The sequence below is a fragment of the Varroa jacobsoni genome, unplaced genomic scaffold (genome assembly GCF_002532875.2).
Source record: "Varroa jacobsoni isolate VJ856 unplaced genomic scaffold, vjacob_1.0 scaffold_999, whole genome shotgun sequence".
Taxonomy (NCBI): Eukaryota; Metazoa; Arthropoda; class Arachnida; order Mesostigmata; family Varroidae; genus Varroa; species Varroa jacobsoni.
Window position 1 is genome coordinate 166,563 of NW_019213901.1, and position 19,462 is coordinate 186,024.

Consider the following 19,462-nt stretch of genomic DNA (forward strand, 5'->3'; position numbering starts at 1 on the left):
CTTTCTATTTTAAAAACTAACAGTCCTTCCAAGAAGGAGAATATGAGTTGTCCTTTTTTGATCACCTAACTAAGCTTCAATGGTTGGACTTTTTCTGCCACTTAAATTTTTCAAGCGTCTTTAGTCATTTTTGATTCTCTGTTAAACATTTTATCTTATTCGAATTATTTTTATGAGATAGATCCAAGAATATTGGTTGACGCAGGAATATTGCTGAAATTATTTATACACAAAACGAGGTTTAAAAATAATAGTTAATAAGCTGTCTTGAGTCCCAATGTAATTAATGTAACCTGTTATCACGGTGAATAGCAGTTATCCTACATAGACTTAACTTTCAGAGATGACACTTTTAGCAGATGTAAAAAATTCTTATGGAACTCTTGCTCTTATTTAAACACAGTTAAGGTACCGGGTTAGGTAAAGATATAAGTACAAATCCTTATCTATACCGGTATGTAAACTCAACAGTGAACAATAACGATTCGATGATCAAATGCGAATCAACATCTTCTCATCTGGTTGAGGAAGTCTTAAATGTGCTACAGTTGTAGGAAACGTTAAAACCTCTATAGGATTTGAATTTCATATGTGCATGTAATAGAACAGTAAAAACAATCTACATAAACTTAGCGCTCCGAGCTGGCCTACTAATACATGCCTGTCTTAATATCATTTGTCTAATATACGGTTTACATTAATATCATTTCAAAGCTGTGATTTGATAAATGAGCTAAAATTTTTAGCATGTCTTCATTTAGACTTAACATGGTATCTTGGAGCTGAGTGAAATTTCCACAAAAACTCGCTATTTATTACAGTTGTTGTTGCGATGCTATCCGGGCACATAAAAGGTTTGTTGTTAATCAAGATAAGTTATTGGAAAAACAACGACCCAAAAATGCTTCTGTCTCTTTTGTTCTTGGGAATTTCGGCGGAAGAAAGGTTATGACAGAAGTGAAAGACCGAAACGTGAGTATTTATGATCTAAACATCCCAATAGTTTTAGACCATTTGAAGAAAGCTGCTGGTGAATTGATACAGAAGAAGTCACTGACTCCATTTGCACGAAATTCTGCAAAGACGCAATGAAATCTAGCAATTTTTCAAGTGGCTAATAAAGGTGTCACTTACGACAACAGCGAAACCGTTACGGGCCATGTGTCCACTTCCGAGTAGCAGAATAGATATTTTCCACAAACTGGAATCAGCATCCACAAGATACCCTGGTGTAAAAGGAATATTTAATTTCCCCCAAACCCCTGTATAAACCCTATCCATAATTCACTCTTGGCTAGAAGCTTCGGAAAACATGCGCGGTAGTGCTGCACTGTTGTAAGCCCGCCAGGGTAGAGTACGAATGATCTGGACGGATCAACAGCAGAGAACACTACTAATTTATTCGTAATTTTCACTAAGAATCGAAGCACGCCTACGCCTTTATCCAAGTTATAGGCATCGTTATGTTGTGTGGCAAGCTCACTAGCTAACTATTGAGGATATGTCCCACACCACTGAATTGCGTGTTTCAACTCGAGAGGATCTCCAGAACGTCTCTGATAGGAAATTCTCCTACGATTTGCAAGATTCCGCTTTCGAAAATAGCCGGTACATTGTCTGGCCTATTGCACCACATGCCTGGGATTGTTTGAAAAACATCTTGCATGCTAGTCGACCAGCTCTTACTTTCACTTTGTCTTTGTAATCCTGCGCTTCCGAATGTTCTTAAGACCGAAATCATACTTCATTGTTCTCAGAGACCTCAGAACAACCGGTCAGCTTATGTTAGCACCGTTTGCACGACGACGCTGAAATTGGAGGTGTGGTGCACGGTTGGTTTCACATTGATATGTTGAAACAACGATAGCCGGAACCTTGAAGCTCTTGTTTGGGCAACTTAACGCTGGTAATTCGCTCGGCCCTGTCTATAGCAAGTTCTTCCTGCGTAAGTTTCGCCATCACGGTGTATGTGGTACTAAAACTGTGCGGCAAAAGTTATTTCACAGTGCTTGCTTCGGTCCAAATGAATGCAATGGCCGTCTAGCAGAGCTTCGTTACGCAGCCTGTATTAATCGAACAAGCAGTGAAGTGAGTTTTTTGGCTATGCAATGGGCTTCACTTTCCTCTGTACACGCTTATGAAAAAAAATTCTGGAAAATTGTTATTATGTTCAAAGGGTCGTTGATTGATCTGCGATTCGAAAGGTGGTTCATCCCTCGCAGTGTTTTTCAATATGATACTTTCGTTGGATCTAGAGGAGGGCCCACTTATCTGAGTTCGTCCTGTCAGACGAGTCTTGTAGCCCAGCGACAGATGGCTTTGCTTAGGAAATGCCATGAAATATGGTATATAGGTCAATATATATATATATCTGCCAGCATAGTCAGTACTTACTTAGCTTGTTTGTTACTGTTTTTTTGCCACTTCTAACCGATTGAATTTGGTCGCGGGGTGTAATATAATCATCTAACTGAATATAAGGAATGACAGAAAAATGCTGGAACACTAAATATGTGAAGTATAATTCGTGACGATTGCATAAATAATAATTAGTATATGCAACAATAGATCACTCTACTGTGTAGAACTCAATTTTTGGGTATGCCGTTAGGACTTAGTCTGGCTAATGGGTAAATCTGATTTATTCATGAGGTCAGTTGACGGTGATGCTATTAGTGTAAGATTGTTGACGAATCGTGTATAATGAATATGATTTGTTTTCAATTGTTAATACTGCCATGTACATCTTTTTCGAACATGACATCTGCTGGAAAATTCAATGTACTACCTCTTGCCTTGTTTAGACTTCTTCAGCTCAAATAAGTGCCAGGTAACACGAGTTCCCTTTCAGCATGGAGATAACAGATTCGCGTTGTAAATAAATACTCTCTGAAAGGCCTAAAGAAACAATCACAAATGTAATTTCCTCCCATTGAACACGACAATATCCCCGCATTTCTATGTTAAGGAGTAGTCCATGAGCGCCCGCGACAGATCACTCTGAAACGTCTTCAACATTATAATATTTGGTGCTTATAAGAAAGGACAACAGAACTTCAGCGAATTATTTCACGAACGATTTGATGAAATCACATGGTGTAGTAGAGACGTATTGCGTTTCTACGGGTCTTAACAACAAACGGTCAATTTCTTTTTGGGCCGCGTATGCCGTAGTGCACGTACTTGAATCCTTGGAATATAAAGGAAGACGTCAAAATGATCCTTTGCTCAGTCAGAGTAAAGAAAGGTAAAAAGTAGAAAAGATACTAAGCAAACGTAGCAATGAATAAACTTTGCGTAAAAAAGTGACCGCTTACGTTCCCTTCGGACGAGAACCAGCTTCAAAATAACTTGTCGATCAACAGCTTGGCCAAATATTTTCCACAGACTTACCGTATAAAACATATGCACATTGTACATAGATCTACCCACTGATTAATGATACCGAAATCAATTTTGTTGACTTTTTCTTGCCTTTTTGTAGGCTTTAAAGTGCCTTTGACTACATCTACCTCCGGCAGTAAAATCTGAGTCTCAGTAGGTCCGTAAAAAGGCGCTTTTTTCATGTTAAACGTGAAAGCAAAAAGCATCATTAGGAGCGTGGCGGCGTTTCTCTGCAGTAGGTTACTGCTGCGTCAACCTAGGACTAAGTCCAGCGTTCGAGTACGCAAAAACATGCAGGACTGAATCTAACAAAAAGTCAAATTTCACGTCCGGTACTGAGGTGTAAATGGACTAAAGAAAAAGTTTGCAAAGAAAGCTTACGAGTGGGTCTTAAATAGTTGGGTCATATATGAAGCCTTCTGTTACGAATATGTTATCGTCTATTAATTTTTTTTTATAAAGGCCAGACTCCAAATGGCATTGGAAATTCTTCTAAAACTTCAAAGTATATATGCCGATTCAATAGAGCATAATGTAACGAGGATGTTTGAAGCACGTTTACATGTATCCAAATAATTCAGATCAATATGGTAGACGTTTTTTTACAACAACATGTAATGATACAAGAAATCTAACCATATAATTAATTACTTCGGAACTATTAGCAAAATTTGGAAGGACATTTTGATAAATCCCTTTTTTACGTCCGTCCTTCTTAGACTTCGGGTTTTAGGTCCGGTATCGCCGTTAGGCATAATTCCATCGGACAGATGGCTATGTCCCGCATGAAACAGGCTGTGTCTGTGCCCTGGTTCGGACTTAGACCATAACGTGTTCTTAAGATTAGTAGGCAAATAGGTTTTCCACTAAGCTTTCGTGGGGACATGATGATAAACCTGATGGTAAAGAAAGTCATTGTACGCAGCTACTTTTCATACGGAATAACTTTACACTGTTATACATATGACTGCGCACAGTCGACACGAATACGGGTTTGTCACGCGGCTTATCTTATCCTTGTAAATTGATAACGGAAGAAACACTTCGAAAATATAGTCGCAAAAGAAACAACCCTGGAAGAGGTTGTAAAACACATGGCACTTGACAACTGCTGTTTTGCCTGTTTCGAACCTAGAGCACGACGTTTTGTGCTGTTGCCAGTGTCAAATCAACGATTCATTACGTGACATCATAAAGCAAACAAAAGATTAGCCCTTTATTTATTACTAAATTAGTTGTGTGATGTCTGATACACGTAACATATTTTGGTGCTTCGACACTCAGCTACTGAGCTCCAATATATTCGTAGCTATAATAATAGAGATATGTTTAGTTATACTTAGCTCGATCCCTTTAGATAAACTGCAACACACTGCAAAGTGAGGCCCGCACTCCATTTGGACATATCCCTGAAGCGAGTTCCGTAAAGGCTTGTTGTCGCAGGGAGAAATGAGAATCGGTTATGACATGGCTTCGCTTAGAAATGTTTAGCAAACCCGGTTATGGTATTCTAGGAATAATATATCTTCATTTGTAGACCTAATATGGGTATCAGGTCAAATAAAACTGAACTTTTGGAACGTGTAATCTCAGTATGTTTAGATATCTATTTCGAAACTACAAAAGGAAGGTCATCTATTGAATTTTTGCAATGTCTACTTTTTTTTTGGCAAATCGTTAAATATAATATTATTGAATAAAGCACACAAACTGACATATCGACTTGAGGAATTCGGAACAATTTGATTTCTAGGACAAGACAGTGGCGTGAAAGCAAATAGGACCAATGGCAAACGGAATTCTGACATATGCATACGCTCACTCTGAAGGGCGTACGTAAAGGTGTGATCTTTAAAGCAATGATAGGGCTGAACTTAAAAACCATGCCTCCTCACTTATTCAGGCCACATCTACTTATAGAAAACACTTACGATGTCAGCACAGTTAACATGCCACTATAAAAAAAAGTATGCGTAACACGCATGCGTGCAATAGTAAACGTCTCGTGCTCTTAAAAATCACGAGCTTTTTAGTACGAGCTAAAGTATCTGGAATTATTCGTTATGCACTTGCTATGTAGCTGGTCATTTAAAAATGGCCGTTACCTACACTCAAGGTGTTAGACATGAACGTTCTCTGCATATTTGAAAGTTCAACCATAATTGCATGTTACTTTCTAATATTCTTAATAAAAATCGATACTATATTAGTACAAATGTCACAAAAAAAAAAACGCCACAACTAAACCAGTTTATAAATGAGCATACTCTAAAAATCGTACGATTTTACAGAAACAATCTTTTTTTTTAAACATAAGTGATGCGGAAATATTGTCTCTGTTTAGATGGCAATCGGCTTGAAGATGACACGATACATACAAAGTTGCAGTGGATTTAAGATTAAATTTAAATCTTATATATAGATATGACCCGCTATAATTGGGTACGCAAACCCCACTGGAAACGCACTTCAAACTAGACAGTGATTTTATTCAGTTCATAACAAAGAATATCTGCAGCGGTATCCTAAATAATATAATTATAAATCCCTTTCACCAACGACTGAGGGTACTGACTAAGAAAACACAATTTGTACTCTAAAAGCGAAACGATAATTATAATATTATACTACCTGTAACGGTAATTCTCTGACGGAAAGGCCTCTCCCACGAAAGCAAAGCTTTTAATTACGAATATAATAGTCACTTCACAAAATCGTCATCCTCATCATCGGCGGTGACAAGTCCAGTAAAATCGGCGACGACCTTTATCGTTCGTTTGAGGTACGCTGTATGTATTCGTTCGAGCATAGGGAAGCCTCCCAACTGGCCTGAAAAAGGCGCACCAACGTTTCTTATTGTGCACGTCTAAATAAGGCCCGTATCGAACCGCAATATAGTGGGACGTGGCTTCACAGCGGAAGAGGCCAACTGTAACGTTCACTTGCAGTATTACCTAGGTTGGAGGCGGGTTATGCCTTCTAGTTAATCGAGGGCTATACGTGAATAGTACGCTGCCCTTCACCATAGGTGAAAGCTTTTGCGTGTGGCCTTAACTCACGCTCATGCGAGTTCATTCAAGCGGACAGAAGAGACGGTTCGCGCCAACAGCAACTGGGTCAGTTCACTAAATGTCTCTGAAGATCACCTAGAAGCTCATTTAATGTGCACTGAATTAGCGGCTATACGCCGTGCCTTGTATAGTTTGTCTAACAGTAAAATGTACATTTGCACGATTGGCTTTTTCGCAGTGCTTGTCCTTTAATTAAGCTCCTTACGATGAGTTGCCTTCGCGATGTGGTCTAATTAATAGTGAAGGTAATTATCCATCAAGGAACGAACCCGCACTTGAGGATGAACGAATGCTAATGTTTGGCTTTGTTGTTCTAACAATCGCGGCCTGCGTTTCCTGGCCTTTCCACATTATTGAAGTGATCTCGTGAGAATATGGTGATATGATTCAACTTACCGTTGCTGTAATTATGAAAAATATAAATATTAGTGCTCGTTGATACGAGCGGTCTTATCTTAGCCGTGTTCAGAATGGCCCTATTAAGAACATTGGTTATTTTCATAGCAGCGTCAACACCAATGGGAGTGTACTGTTTTTTCTCGTTCCACTCGCCAAACCCATGTTTCTGTCAAAATTCGGTGCATGTTGGTGGCAAAAATCTCTATGAGGAACGGTACTGTTGGTCTTAGGAGTACTGGAAGCAAGACCTCGTTAATTGTGTCAGATGCCCAGGCCGCTCGAAGTGCCGAGCAATAACGTTTTCCGACTGTCCGCGTTATTATTCAGTCGTACGCCAAAGTCGCCGAAAATAATTTTAGTCTAATAAGCTTATAGATCTTGTCGATTGATCGAAGAACTTCATGACCGCATGAACCGAAAGTCTACTTCTTTTTCTGCACTTGGCTGTTTTACGTTCATAATACTGCGTTGTTTTTTTAATTGCAATGCGAATACTTCATTTAGCCACCAGGATATACAAGAACTTCCGTGCCTGACCGTCCTCGTCTGTCTGGCCGCATTGCTAGCCATCGTGAGGAATTTTGCAAGAAAAACAGTATTAATCTTCATACTTTAGGTATAGATTAATGCGAATATATCATTACTTTTCGAGGTCGAGGGTGCCAACAAGTTGGGATCCTTGTGATTCATCAAATAAAAGTAATTACTGGTGACGTTTCTGCACTGAAATAGACTCGTATTTCTTTTTTTTTTTTTTATTAGTGCCAATGTTGATTAGAAAGGTTATATCGATTTATCTGCCAGAACCTATTTTAGGGTGTACAGAAGGCTACGGATAAAAACTCAGCTGTTGTAAACGTGACGTTTTGAGTATTTTTATTATTAGCTTTATAAATATATATTCGGATAATATCACTATATAAAAATAAAAAAGACGATCCAGAAGAACAGAGGGTACGGTACGTCAAATTTGGCTAAAATTAAAATGGCTCTTTTGAAACTTGGTCGAAGTTTGACGCTTTTGAAGAGACGATTTTCTAGATTTTGTAACTTAAAGTAAACATCACAATATATATTTGAATGTACTTGTACAACAGAAAATAAGCTGCATGGCACGCTTGGTTCAAAGCTTTGATCTTACTATTTCCATATTTCCCGTAAGGTTACGTCATTTCTGAACACCCTATATACCCTACAAGTTCATACTGTGGGTGAAGTCACTTCTATGTGGCTCAAACACTATTAGCAGACATGAATGCTTAGCTTGGTAGAATTGGCGTCCAAGAGCTTAATACTGTTCCCATTTATATATGGCAAGGATATGGCAAACCCCCGGCTATCTCTGGTTTGTTCCTGCTTTAAAGGTTGTGGGCTACGGTGTTAGTTAAATTGTTTCGCTATCAATATCTTTCAATTGAAAATTTGACAATTTCAAAAATAAAGTTCTTTTCGTTGGCATCCGTCATCCATGTTGTGTCCTAAGGACCAGTCGAAAATGTCCATGCTCACACAAAAAAATCATTAACTATTGATCTAATGTCATTTTACATCACTCTCTTCAAACAATATAAAGTCACTCAATGACATAAACTTATGTCCACCATTGCTATGTTGCCATGCAGCACTGACGTGTTTCTGTGTGTCTGCTTGCAATGAAGCATCACCGTCCCGTTTGTTGTATCTTAGCGTTATCGTATATAACACTTAATTCACGATTTTATTTAATCATTGATGTTGTGATAGAGTTAATCCATTCGCATACTTTAAACTACTTGACAATTAAATTGTATCACTTTATTCCTAATTTATCTAGTAAATTTGTCATGACTTCTGTGATAGTCTTTCTGTTGTATGCGTATAGGTCATCCCTTGAACTTCGATTGCTATCTGCTATTTATTATTGGATAAGCTCAACCACCCAACCGGTTATGGAAAGTTCGCTTTTACTGCTCGGAGTTTTCGTGGATTTCGTCTTACGATATGTGGAGTGTTCGTCAAATACGAGCGTGTCGCTCAAGCGTTTGCTCATCTTAAGCAATTTCATTGATGAAAACACCACGACGAAGTACGGTAAGTTGGATTGAGCCGTGTCTCACACAGACCTAACGCCCCGTGAAACCTTTGATAGCTCCCGCGAGGGCAGTAGACAATTTTCTAATAATAACAACAAAGTATCCATTGTATATTACGAAAGGGAAAAGGTAAACATGACTGACTCTAAGAAATGAACAAAGACAAAGATGAGTAGGCAAACAAATGTATGGATACGTAAAAATTAAATTAGTAATAAATGATGGTATAAAACAATGACCGGCTCAAATATACAAAGCCTATCGGAACGAATTGCACGAAAGCACGGTACGGTATAGAAGAACTTACACGTGTCGGATTAAATAATAAAAATTATAACCAAAACAGCGGCTGAGAGCATACAATCGTATACAAATAGAAAAAATCCAAATTCTCGAAAGCGTTCGAGTGTTCTATCGTTTCAGACACACCCGTTTAAAGGAAATAAAAGTGAGTAAAGCTTGAAATTAAGATAAAACGTTTGTTTTCGAATAGGTCGTCGTTACGTGCTATAATTATGTAAAAAATGGAACTAACAAAAAAATAGTCTATGTAAGACTGACAACAAGATTTAAAAAAAAAATATTTTCATCATATGCCATAAGTAACGAAACACTCTGTGTTTTCGTTCGTTTTCGTTCTCAATACAGATTGCAGCGAAAAAGCTAAAAGAATGATATAAGATTTGAAAAGGAAGCTCTGCGGCTGGTTCACAAGAGTGCTTCAAATGTAAGGCGAGCGTTTTCGGCAATGTAATTAGTCATTCAGCGGTCTGAGACAACGAAAAACTTGATTTGCTACTACTCACAAGTAGTAAAGCAGGATGAAAGATTATGAAGCCAATGGTGGGCATTTTATAGCTTGCATCATTCTAAGTGACTTCAGGCCGGGATCGGCCAAAGACCAACAACGTTTTAGATAGGAAAAACTTATGGTTGTTAGAAATTGTCGAAATATTAATGCTCTGACGATTGCTGAATTGTTAGTGGTTAGCGATTTACAGGGCTCACAAATGAGAAGCCTACAGCAAGATATTCCAACTGGAACAAGCGAGCAAAGTTAGTTAACTTTTTAATCCAGAATTTTACGTAAAAATATGTCTCAGACCCCTCGTCTAGGGCCCATATGATTTTTATTTTATAATAATCTTAAGATCCGCTATTGTCTAGGGCTGCGTGCTTCTGCAGTATACCTTTAGTTGCCAGGTTAACCTAATGACCCCTAATGTCTGTGACCCTGATCTAATTCTAACACTTCACGGTACACTTATGAAACGCTTTATGCGTTAAGTATACATGCGTAGGGTAACGTCGAAGCGTTTCAGAGGCGAATTCAAATCAGTACGCGTCCTCTCACTTGACGTTCTTTGCCCCATACCCTTTGTCATACGTTTTCTAAATTTTGAGGATAATAGAAATTCTTATTTTTATTTTCAAATTACTTTTGAAAAGAAATTATAGGAATTCGCTAAATAATAGGCATTTAGCAATACAAAAAAACTTAAGATACTTTTAAGCCCAATTGTTTCAAATGATATGAATTATGAAGCATAAAAAATGGCCAACAATAATAGCCAAGCCCTCGTAAAAAAGAACCTTCATTAGATATCGAATTGAATAATTGTTTGGGTTTGTTAAGTTATCAGCTAAAAAAAAAAAATAAGACCCGACCGCTTGCTGCTACCTAGTAACTAGAATATAGTTCGAGACAAAAAAAAACCGCTGCACATACGAAACAATATTCACAGGCGAAAGAATCTGCTAAGTCGCAGATTATCGCTGTCTTTGGCTCTAATGAATGTCAGTGATAACTTAAATATTTATGAAAGGAAAGCCGACATCGATTGAAACGTTAAGTTATCAAGTGTAAACCTTTATCACCTGGCTGAAAATAGTGTATGGCAATGCATATAAGCAATACAGGCATGTATATATATATCGTATATGTATATATCGTTCAGGACACGATTACTTAAACAATGTAATGTGTATTTTAGGTCAATCACCTACCCTAGTCCTTTATTGCTGCCGGTTCCATAAAAATTGTTTAGAAAATCGCGTATGTGGTCATTGGTTGTTTTAAATAATTAATAATGATCAGGTAATTTCAGTCTAGAGCCATTCAGCGAGCTGAAAACTTGGAACAATGTATTAATGCAGATGAAATTTGGTAAATACTTAGATTAAGTTTTTGGTAACCTACGATTGTAAGCTGATAACTTAACAAATCCAAACAACTCAGTATGTGGAGGGCATAGTTACGAGTAAACTAGTGGGGAATAAAAATGCGTGTCGGAAATTTCACAAAATAAGTCATCCTCGCGGATGAATATATTTTTTCAACTTAATTATGTAAATATCTAGCCCATTTTTCATCGCATCAATGAATGCATATTTTTCTCATGAGCTCTTGAATGCTTGGCAAAACTTTTAAAGCGAATTTATGATGACAGAAAATATAATTTTTCAACTTGACACGCTTAAAATATGCCTCTTCAATGAGATACGACACCCAGAAGTCTGCAAAAAATTCTTACTCTGCTTAAGAGACGCCCTACATAATACGTACAGCGTTCTGATTTTAGGGGATACTTGTACGCATTAATGTGTTGAACGACGAGGTACATAGCGAGTTTACCTTTAATGTAAATAGTACGTTCACATTTGTTCTTCATCATAGATTATATCACATCTATGTAGCATGCTAGGCAAACCAAAGCGACGATTTTCCACCGGCCTTAGCGCACTTCACGAAAACCTACCTCGTACTTTCGCTCTACTGTGCCTGTATGTGCTGCATGTATTCCGCGAGCAGGTCGTGTCTTTATTACGCATTGCAGAATCGGCTCAAGCTGCCACCACGATTTCAACCCGGGTTCTTGACTCTGGGATCCGAGAAGCAGTTCGCTGTTCAGGTGTGACATTTTTGCTTCGGATTGATTCTGTTTTCGATTTCATTTCTCTGTGCACCCCACAGGCGGAACAAGACTGAAGATCTGAAATGTGTTGTATAAGCCGGCAACAGCTTCTACAAGGTACTTCTGTGCCGTAAGCATTACGAATGTTCTACATGGAAACAATGTATAACATGGGTCAGACCTCTTGATGCACTTTGGACACATTCTAGATAGCTAAGAAATTTTGAAACGCGATTATTGGTTGCATCATGACGTTGTCAATATAATAAATAAAATTGTATTAAATTATGTGTAGAAAATATTTTTAGGTAAATGTCTACTGTCTAAAATAAACACCCGTCGGAAATCTAAAGCCTCACTTTTTGTGAGGATCTGTGTGCCAATTGTCAGTGACCTTAGCTTTTATTATACAGACGCATCACATAAGGACAAAAATATTTTTAGTTTCGGTAACGTTGCTAAAGGCAGCGTGCTTTCTCATGGGGTAATACGCATATAATCAGCTATCAAACGTAGCATATTGGCATATAGAAAAATAGGCTTTGACTTCATATTTAATACAATTTTACATAATGAACTCGTGGCCGACGTTAATGAATAGGCCTCAGCATGGAGAAAAAAGCTAGATTGAGTACACCATAATGATCGCATCTATAGCGTCTATATCTGGAACCGCAGACCTTCCTGATATTGAACAAGCAAATTTGACTGGAGTGCTTGTTCTAGTCGGCTGAAAGTGTGGCTCAGATATCCCTCTCTCTTTAAAGCGACGTTTGGACTCGGGATAGAAACAGACACGTTTTCCACCTGTACACTTACATCGGTTCCCTATCGCACGCGACTGTCGTACAGTTGATGTTTATAATCGATGTTTTGGGCTGTCTATGCTCTGGAGTCGTTTCCCTGCTGGGCGGCATAGTCCTTCAAAATTACACCGTACTTTCGACGGCATTAGGCGCTAAAAAACTTAGGTCGACCTGATGTAAATAGCTAAGTCAGAAGAGTCAGAATGTACACAAAGGCCAAATAACCTCACCTTCTATGACCCTACTGGGCGTGACGGAATCCGCTTGCCGTGTATGGCAAAGGAAAATTTTCTCTGATGCATGCAAGTATGCCGATTGATGTTTGCTGGAATAGAAGAATAATGTTGAACTCTATGGCTACTAGGGCTCAAGCGAGGGACGCAAAGGGAACCTATGGCCGATTCGCTCCATACGTACCGCCGTCTTGATTAATCAGTACCCTGTAGGAATACTTCCGTCGCTAAGCCAAACAACGATCCGCTGTGCGACCCCACAATGCAAGAACATCATTCAGCGGTCTATAATGGAGTTCGAGAAGAAACAGGAACCGTAAGTTATTGAACAGATTAGTATTTTCTCCTACACAGATTGTGGGGCTGTCGGTACCGTTACTATCGAGGACATCATCTTCTCTGATGTTCGCATCAGTTGTAGTTATAAGATTTAATTAGAAAGATCCTAGGTGGTTGAAACGAAGATGATGAGCGACAGTCTGGTTTATCTATTATCTATCAATCGCGTTTATTTTTTGCGTAAACGTTGCTCGAAATAAGCATAAATACAAAGCACAAAGAACTTCAGCTCCCAGTAAAATGGCACAGTGAATGGAAGTTTTCATACAAACACCTACTTTTTTTGAGAAAGAATAAAGATTATACTTAAAAAATACTGTACGTAATTTATTGGTGAGCTAATAAAGAAACATAATGTTTCGATTTTTTCACAGGTACGAGGATGTAAGTGTCGAATCCACTGTTAGGAAGCAGCTCCATCTAATGCAAGCTATCACATATTTTATCATTATTAGAGTTGACGTCTTTTGTTATGGTGAGCTGTTGCCTTAGTAAAACAAATTATACGTCAATTCCCATTCAGCCGAGTAGTGAATACTGCCTTATTAAGCTATTAGACCTAACCTACACAAAAACAATGGTTTTTAGCTTTATTAGCGACCTATTTGCTTAGACGGGGATTTCATAGCCTGGAGTGCTCCTGAGCTTGTGGCACTAAAGTCTCATAATCGCGAAAAAACGGCAAAATCGCTACGTGTGTCTGCTCAGTTTCGTAGCCATACAGTTTCCAAATGTGCAGTTGTTGCTATATGACAAAGCGTTTCTCCAGCTATAGGAGGCATTTGCCGCTGGTATTTGAGGCCCAGCAGAGTTCGCTATGCGGAAGGCAGATATTTTCAAATTGACGAAATTGAAAAAGGAGATGCAACAACCCACCAACTTATGACCCAGTCATATCGTTTGACAGCAAACCCCTTTTTTTTAATAAAGCATACTCTTCAGTGGATAAAATATAACTTTTGAAGCATATCGAACCGCTTGAAATGCGGCCGTTGCGATAATTAGAATTCTCGTGTCTCTAGAAGAACTGTAGACTATAGAGATATGTTTAATCTTCAGATGTTTCCACTAAAGGCACCAGTATAAACTAACGGGATCGAGTCAGCTAATTCGAAAAAAAAAAACAAAAAAAAAGACAATAAGCCACTGCAATAGATGCACCGTTCATTAACACATGATTAGTTAGTTCATTGAATTTTAGGACGATTTGTTTGTATGTTTAGGCCATGAATAAGTAAAATAGCATTCTGTTCGGTCTTATCCTGGTTAGATTCGAGATAAATATACCTGCTAGATGGGGCTGTTCATTCTCCCTCCTAGCAAATTTCCAACTAGCCCCAGTAGGATAACGGAATGTGACCTATCTCTAGGACCATCGACTATATGAGGTCGATCAGAAAATGACTTCGGTAAATTCCAAATCTGTTTACCTGTCCACTTTTTTAGGCCTTTAATTAAACTTAGTTAACTTTTTTCTCTGAACAAGTTCACGTTTACAACACGGGTGTACATTTTGACTTCGTTCGTTAATAACTGTTTTTATTAGATGAAAGCATAAAACCTAAGAGCTGCATGATGAACGCTGCTGACTTCAGTGTTTTTTCTATAGCGAAAATAGAGATGAGGTAACCAGGATTATAAATCAGATTAAAAATAAATGAGCAATATTTGAATATAGAAGCATTCGACGACACTGGAACAAAACAACGCTTTTAAACTCGATATATCTGGAACCTAAGACACAAGAAGAGATGGACGACTCAACGACCTTAAGGTTTTTTTCTAACAGGCAGGGGTCGTCTGCGTGCGTTCTTAATGGCAGGAAGATGAATCCCACGTAAGCTTGATAAAGGCATTCGCTTTGACGTATGCGTATCGTTGTTTCTATGGTAAAAAAGGAAACGTTTGCACATGACTAATACTGAAGATAAATATAAACGAGAACAGGGACATGGTGATGCAGAGTGACCCCTCTGTATAACAGCATTACATTGCATCGGAAGCTCCGATTTTACTTGATCTGATTTCATTTGTTTAGATTCATGTAGCATGAACGATACAAAGCAGGCAGTATATAAATAGACTGCTATAAAGGTTCGCCAGGAATTAATTCAGTTGTCCATAGGAAAAAGCAGGACAAAACCAAATAAACCATTCTGACGAGAACGGAGGGTTTTTCTTTTAAAATTAAGTTGCGTTCGCCGTGCAGAGAGACGAAAAGACCATCTAACCGCTTTACCAATTGCGTTAAAACATCATTTTTAATGCTGCTGATAGTATATAGTCGCTGGCTTCTGTTGTTGCATTTGTTAGGTTCTCGCACTCTTATATTACTAATGTGTATCATAAATGAGGAATAACATTCTTTTCGTAAGTAATTTCACCGTACTAGATTAGGTTCAAGTGGCAGAGTCGTGTTTTTTTAGGGCAATAAAGACAGAAAAAAAAAAAAAAAAAAAAGAATTATTACCGCCACCGGTCAGACTTCAAAGGGATTGTTCATTGTGTGCCCATGATAATTATTGAATTTATCGCATCTGCATCTGGAAAACTTAGACATTTCGTCTAATTGATTTAGTCCGGTTAAATACGTAAGGTAGCCATCGACAAAAAAACCTTATATATGGTTACCACTGCGTATTTTTGCAATTGATTCAGTTTAAAAGGTGTGTCAATAATCCCCACGGATACTGCTGCGAAACCCAACCGATTGGTTATAATATATGCGACCGTAGACACTATGCCCTTACAATATATAGGCTTGGTGAATCAGCACCGAAGCTTATGTTCTGATTACGTTGTGGACCTAGTAACAATCGAAACGCATGGGTAGAAATAAGCCTTCAAGCCGCATGTTTGTGCCAGAAACCTTTAGCTTAACTTCTCTGTCCGATGCTAGGATTCTATTGTACAATGCATTCACCATAGTCACTTCTGGATCTTGTGCTCAAATCTCTGGCCGCAATCGTCATTTAGAAAAATAGAGCACGAACGTCACTTTTCAAGTCGCTTCCACTAGAATCACTTAAATCCTTTGCACAAACTTCACGTAACTACTGTTTTTTTACATTTTACACAATTTATTGAAGTCTAGCGTCGACCCAAGCTAAGGTGATAAATAAATAAGTAATAATAAATAAAAAAAAGGTGTATTTTATCATCTGTCAATTTTTGATGCCATTTAGTTAGTTCGATATGAGCATAATACCTGCAAGAGGCATGGTTTCAAATCCGGTCCGTTAGGGTGTTAAACGTCCGTGTCTTCACATGGCAATTTCTGAAAATCACGACGTTCAGTACATATACTTTTCTGAACCAACCGTATCTTCTTCAAGCTGATCGTCAGCTATTCTGCTATATAGGCAAATTTTTCAAATCTTTTCTTTAAAATCGGCCATCCTTGTTGGACTTACATTGGGTTTATTCCAATGCAACTATGAGGCCTATGGGACCTTCACTAGCGACGGCTGGCATGCTTTTTAGGCATATTAACTATGGCAGCGCGCTCAGAGAAAAGCGTATGTCTACTGCTGAGCACATACCGTATTTTTATTGGTATTAAATAAAAAAAAAAGTTACGTTAAGCATCGCCGCTAAGCGTTGCTTCAGTGGGCTGGCTGGATTGTCGGCTTCTTCATACATGAAACCGGGGATGCCTACGTCATTGTTTTGAGTCTAAACTACCTCTTAATTCTGCGGACAAACACATTACTATTCCATAATCACGGACATCCTAGTCGATACTGAAACGTTAACCAGCCTCAGCTTAAGTGGAGTACTGGAGTTCCCTCATACGGCACCTGTTGCAGTGTTTCTTTTCATTTACGACACATATTATTGAACACTTGGATAGAGTAGGTATTGTTACGCAAAACAGGATTATGGTTCAACTTACAGGCTTCTTCATTTCAACCAATATTTCAGATTGAACTTGAGCAATGTTTCTGCACGCTGATTTCTCACAGATAAGCTCTAAAGTACGCTAGGTATTTGTTTCGTTATTCTGTTGAACAAATGGCTTTTGAATGCTAATGGGGCATAGGTGTGCAGCTATAGTACATGTCCTTTATGCTACGAGTGTTGTCGGTATTATTATATCTAGCGTCGCTGAAAACCACACACCAGATAATAAAAATAAACCTTATTGTTTATTATTATCATTATCTGTGAGCATAAAATACAGCCCTGATTCGAAAACACAATACTCCGCACACAACGAGAATAATCGTAATACTCACGAATGTTTAATCGTCGTACTGGCGACATAAAGATTAGAACTAGCATTTTTTTTTTTGTGTCTAATTTGATAGAGTTGTAGTATTTTTTGGGGGCCTGCAACAACCGGCGACCGCACATTTCAAGCAGGCCACAATGTCCGTATCATCGCAGCCTCATATGGTTATAGCGTTGGCGTGGTTTGCGCCCTGCCAACATCGTCTGCCATTATCAGTTGTGTTACTTGAATAAATAGCACGTTCGTTCGACCCAGCTATTCTGCACGGTGTGTGTGTGTGTTTAGGGTCGATCTCAGCTTGTTTCATCGCTTCAATTAACGAATACATCCAAGAGGTAATTTTACCCAAGATATGTTGCGACGGCTCCCCTTGTCTAGTTTGCTAAATATCGCCAAAAAAGACATAAAATGGCTTTGCACATCGAGGCGTTAACGAAGTAGTCATCAAAATGAGTCGATTCAAGTGTAAACAGTGTTCCAATAGCTACATGGTTCGTGCCAGCCTAACGCGTCACATGCGAGTACACACAGATGACAGACGCTTCATGTGCCAGTTCTGCATGCGGTTCTTCATGTGGAGCAGCACTCTCAAACGCCATGAAGATTCGCATCACCAGGATGAAGAGTACAGGTGCTGGAAATGTGACAAATGCTTCGAGTTCAGGGAAACTCTCGAGCTTCATTACCGCCTCCATGCTGACCCGAATCAGCTACAGTGTCCACACTGTCCATTCGAAACTTCGAATGGTCAAACACTCACTGCGCATATTGAACGACACGAAAAAGAAAACTGTGATGGAATATTCAACGATTCGAACGGGGACGAACTTTTCGACGATAAGTAAGTTCACAGTAAAAACAGTAAGCCTGCTGTACCATGAAGCTTTCATCGTCTTGAGCTGACAAGCTCGATCGGAGCTGGTCCGAGTTCATAGTTAATACTAAGTGTATTGTGTACGGATAAGACATGTAATTACTTTTTAATACCTAGCGTATTTTTAATATAACTAAATTAGTGCTTATACTATAATTTAGTTTACGATATTATACAGATGAGCGTATGCCTTTCGTAAAATACTACAACGGTTAAATGTGACTACCCGGAATGATCTGTTTGTTTCTGACAAGCTTAACCACTCAATCGAAAGCGGCGTGAATCCCGTAGGGTTCGATACGCGCACGTGGATAACTTATTCTCGACGTGAGTCAAATTCAAGTGTAAGTTATGCACAAAACACGCTCGAGTGTTCGTTGCAGTGTGTGAATCAATCAATCAATCAATCAATGATTGATTGGGTCGAATTAGAGATTGTCCTTTGCAATTTTGTACCGCTACCATGGCCGCCACATGGACTTATATATCAGTTTAAAAACGCAAAGACATATCCGGTGAATTTGTAACATAAAACAATGTTCAATAAATTGAATATTCGATGTAAAGCCTAAAGCTTTCATGAAAGTCGAACTCTATTTATATGAATGAACTAGAAGGGTTATTTCTATTATCGCTACGAGATCGTGTTGTATGACATTTATCAAAGGCGTTTCCTCTATGATTGATATAGCTATAGTTACTGTTGGTGCTAGGCGTACTCGCTCGTTCGTACCGCACCGTGCACGACGTGCTTACCATTAATGGGTAGCGAACTCTATAAGATCAAGTGCATAATTTACATCTCATTATACGCCTTTCAACATCACTAACCGTATTAGCTATTGGCGTCAACGCTCACAGATAAGTTTTATAAATTTTAGTAAGCTTCAGAGAAGATGAACCTTTGCTTCGTAACGTAATACGACTAAGTAGCCGTGACACTCTCTCTGGGTAACACTAACGTTTGTAAGGAGTGTATTCGGTGAGGGAAAAATCACTAATTGTAAGTAATTGGACAGAAAATGCAAAGAGCGCCAATGAAGTCATGCGAAACACATCGAGCACTGTGGTTCGATGCATTTGGACAGATGTTTAAAAATTATTTGACACGATAAGGATAATAATAATCATAATA

General features: G+C 38.6%; 1 protein-coding gene and 1 long non-coding RNA gene across 3 annotated transcripts in view; one reads left to right on the top strand and one right to left on the bottom strand.

Moving 5' to 3' along the window:
* LOC111265714 (uncharacterized) overlaps positions 1–17,644 on the bottom strand; it is a 28,463-nt gene extending 10,819 nt beyond the window's left edge. Inside the window, exons 1-6 of one of the 2 annotated variants that reach the window (XR_002683613.2) lie at positions 17,458–17,598; positions 16,428–16,496; positions 13,065–13,165; positions 11,686–11,919; positions 6,016–6,213; positions 4,600–4,814 (exon numbers count right to left, since the gene is read on the bottom strand). This is a non-coding gene — a long non-coding RNA (uncharacterized LOC111265714). Of the gene's footprint in view, positions 1–4,599; positions 4,815–6,015; positions 6,214–11,685; positions 11,920–13,064; positions 13,166–16,427; positions 16,497–17,457 lie in introns of those variants that run through there. The other variant, XR_002683611.2, reaches the window with a different exon arrangement.
* An 86-nt stretch (positions 17,645–17,730) lies between these two features.
* LOC111265713 (uncharacterized) lies at positions 17,731–18,937 on the top strand. Its single transcript, XM_022842619.2, has 2 exons — positions 17,731–18,294; positions 18,582–18,937. Exons 1-2 carry the CDS (start codon positions 17,903–17,905, stop codon positions 18,607–18,609), a joined length of 420 nt encoding a protein of 139 aa, XP_022698354.1. The 5' UTR covers positions 17,731–17,902; the 3' UTR covers positions 18,610–18,937.
* Positions 18,938–19,462: the final 525 nt, after the last annotated feature.

Excerpts from the sequence above, each read along its gene's own strand:
- LOC111265713 (XM_022842619.2), top strand. The coding sequence starts at position 17,903 with ATGAGTCGATTCAAGTGTAAACAGTGTTCCAATAGCTACATGGTTCGT. Across the intron at positions 18,295-18,581 it reads GACGAACTTTTCGACGATAA|CTTAACCACTCAATCGAAAG; the intron begins GTAAGTTCACAG and ends GTTTCTGACAAG.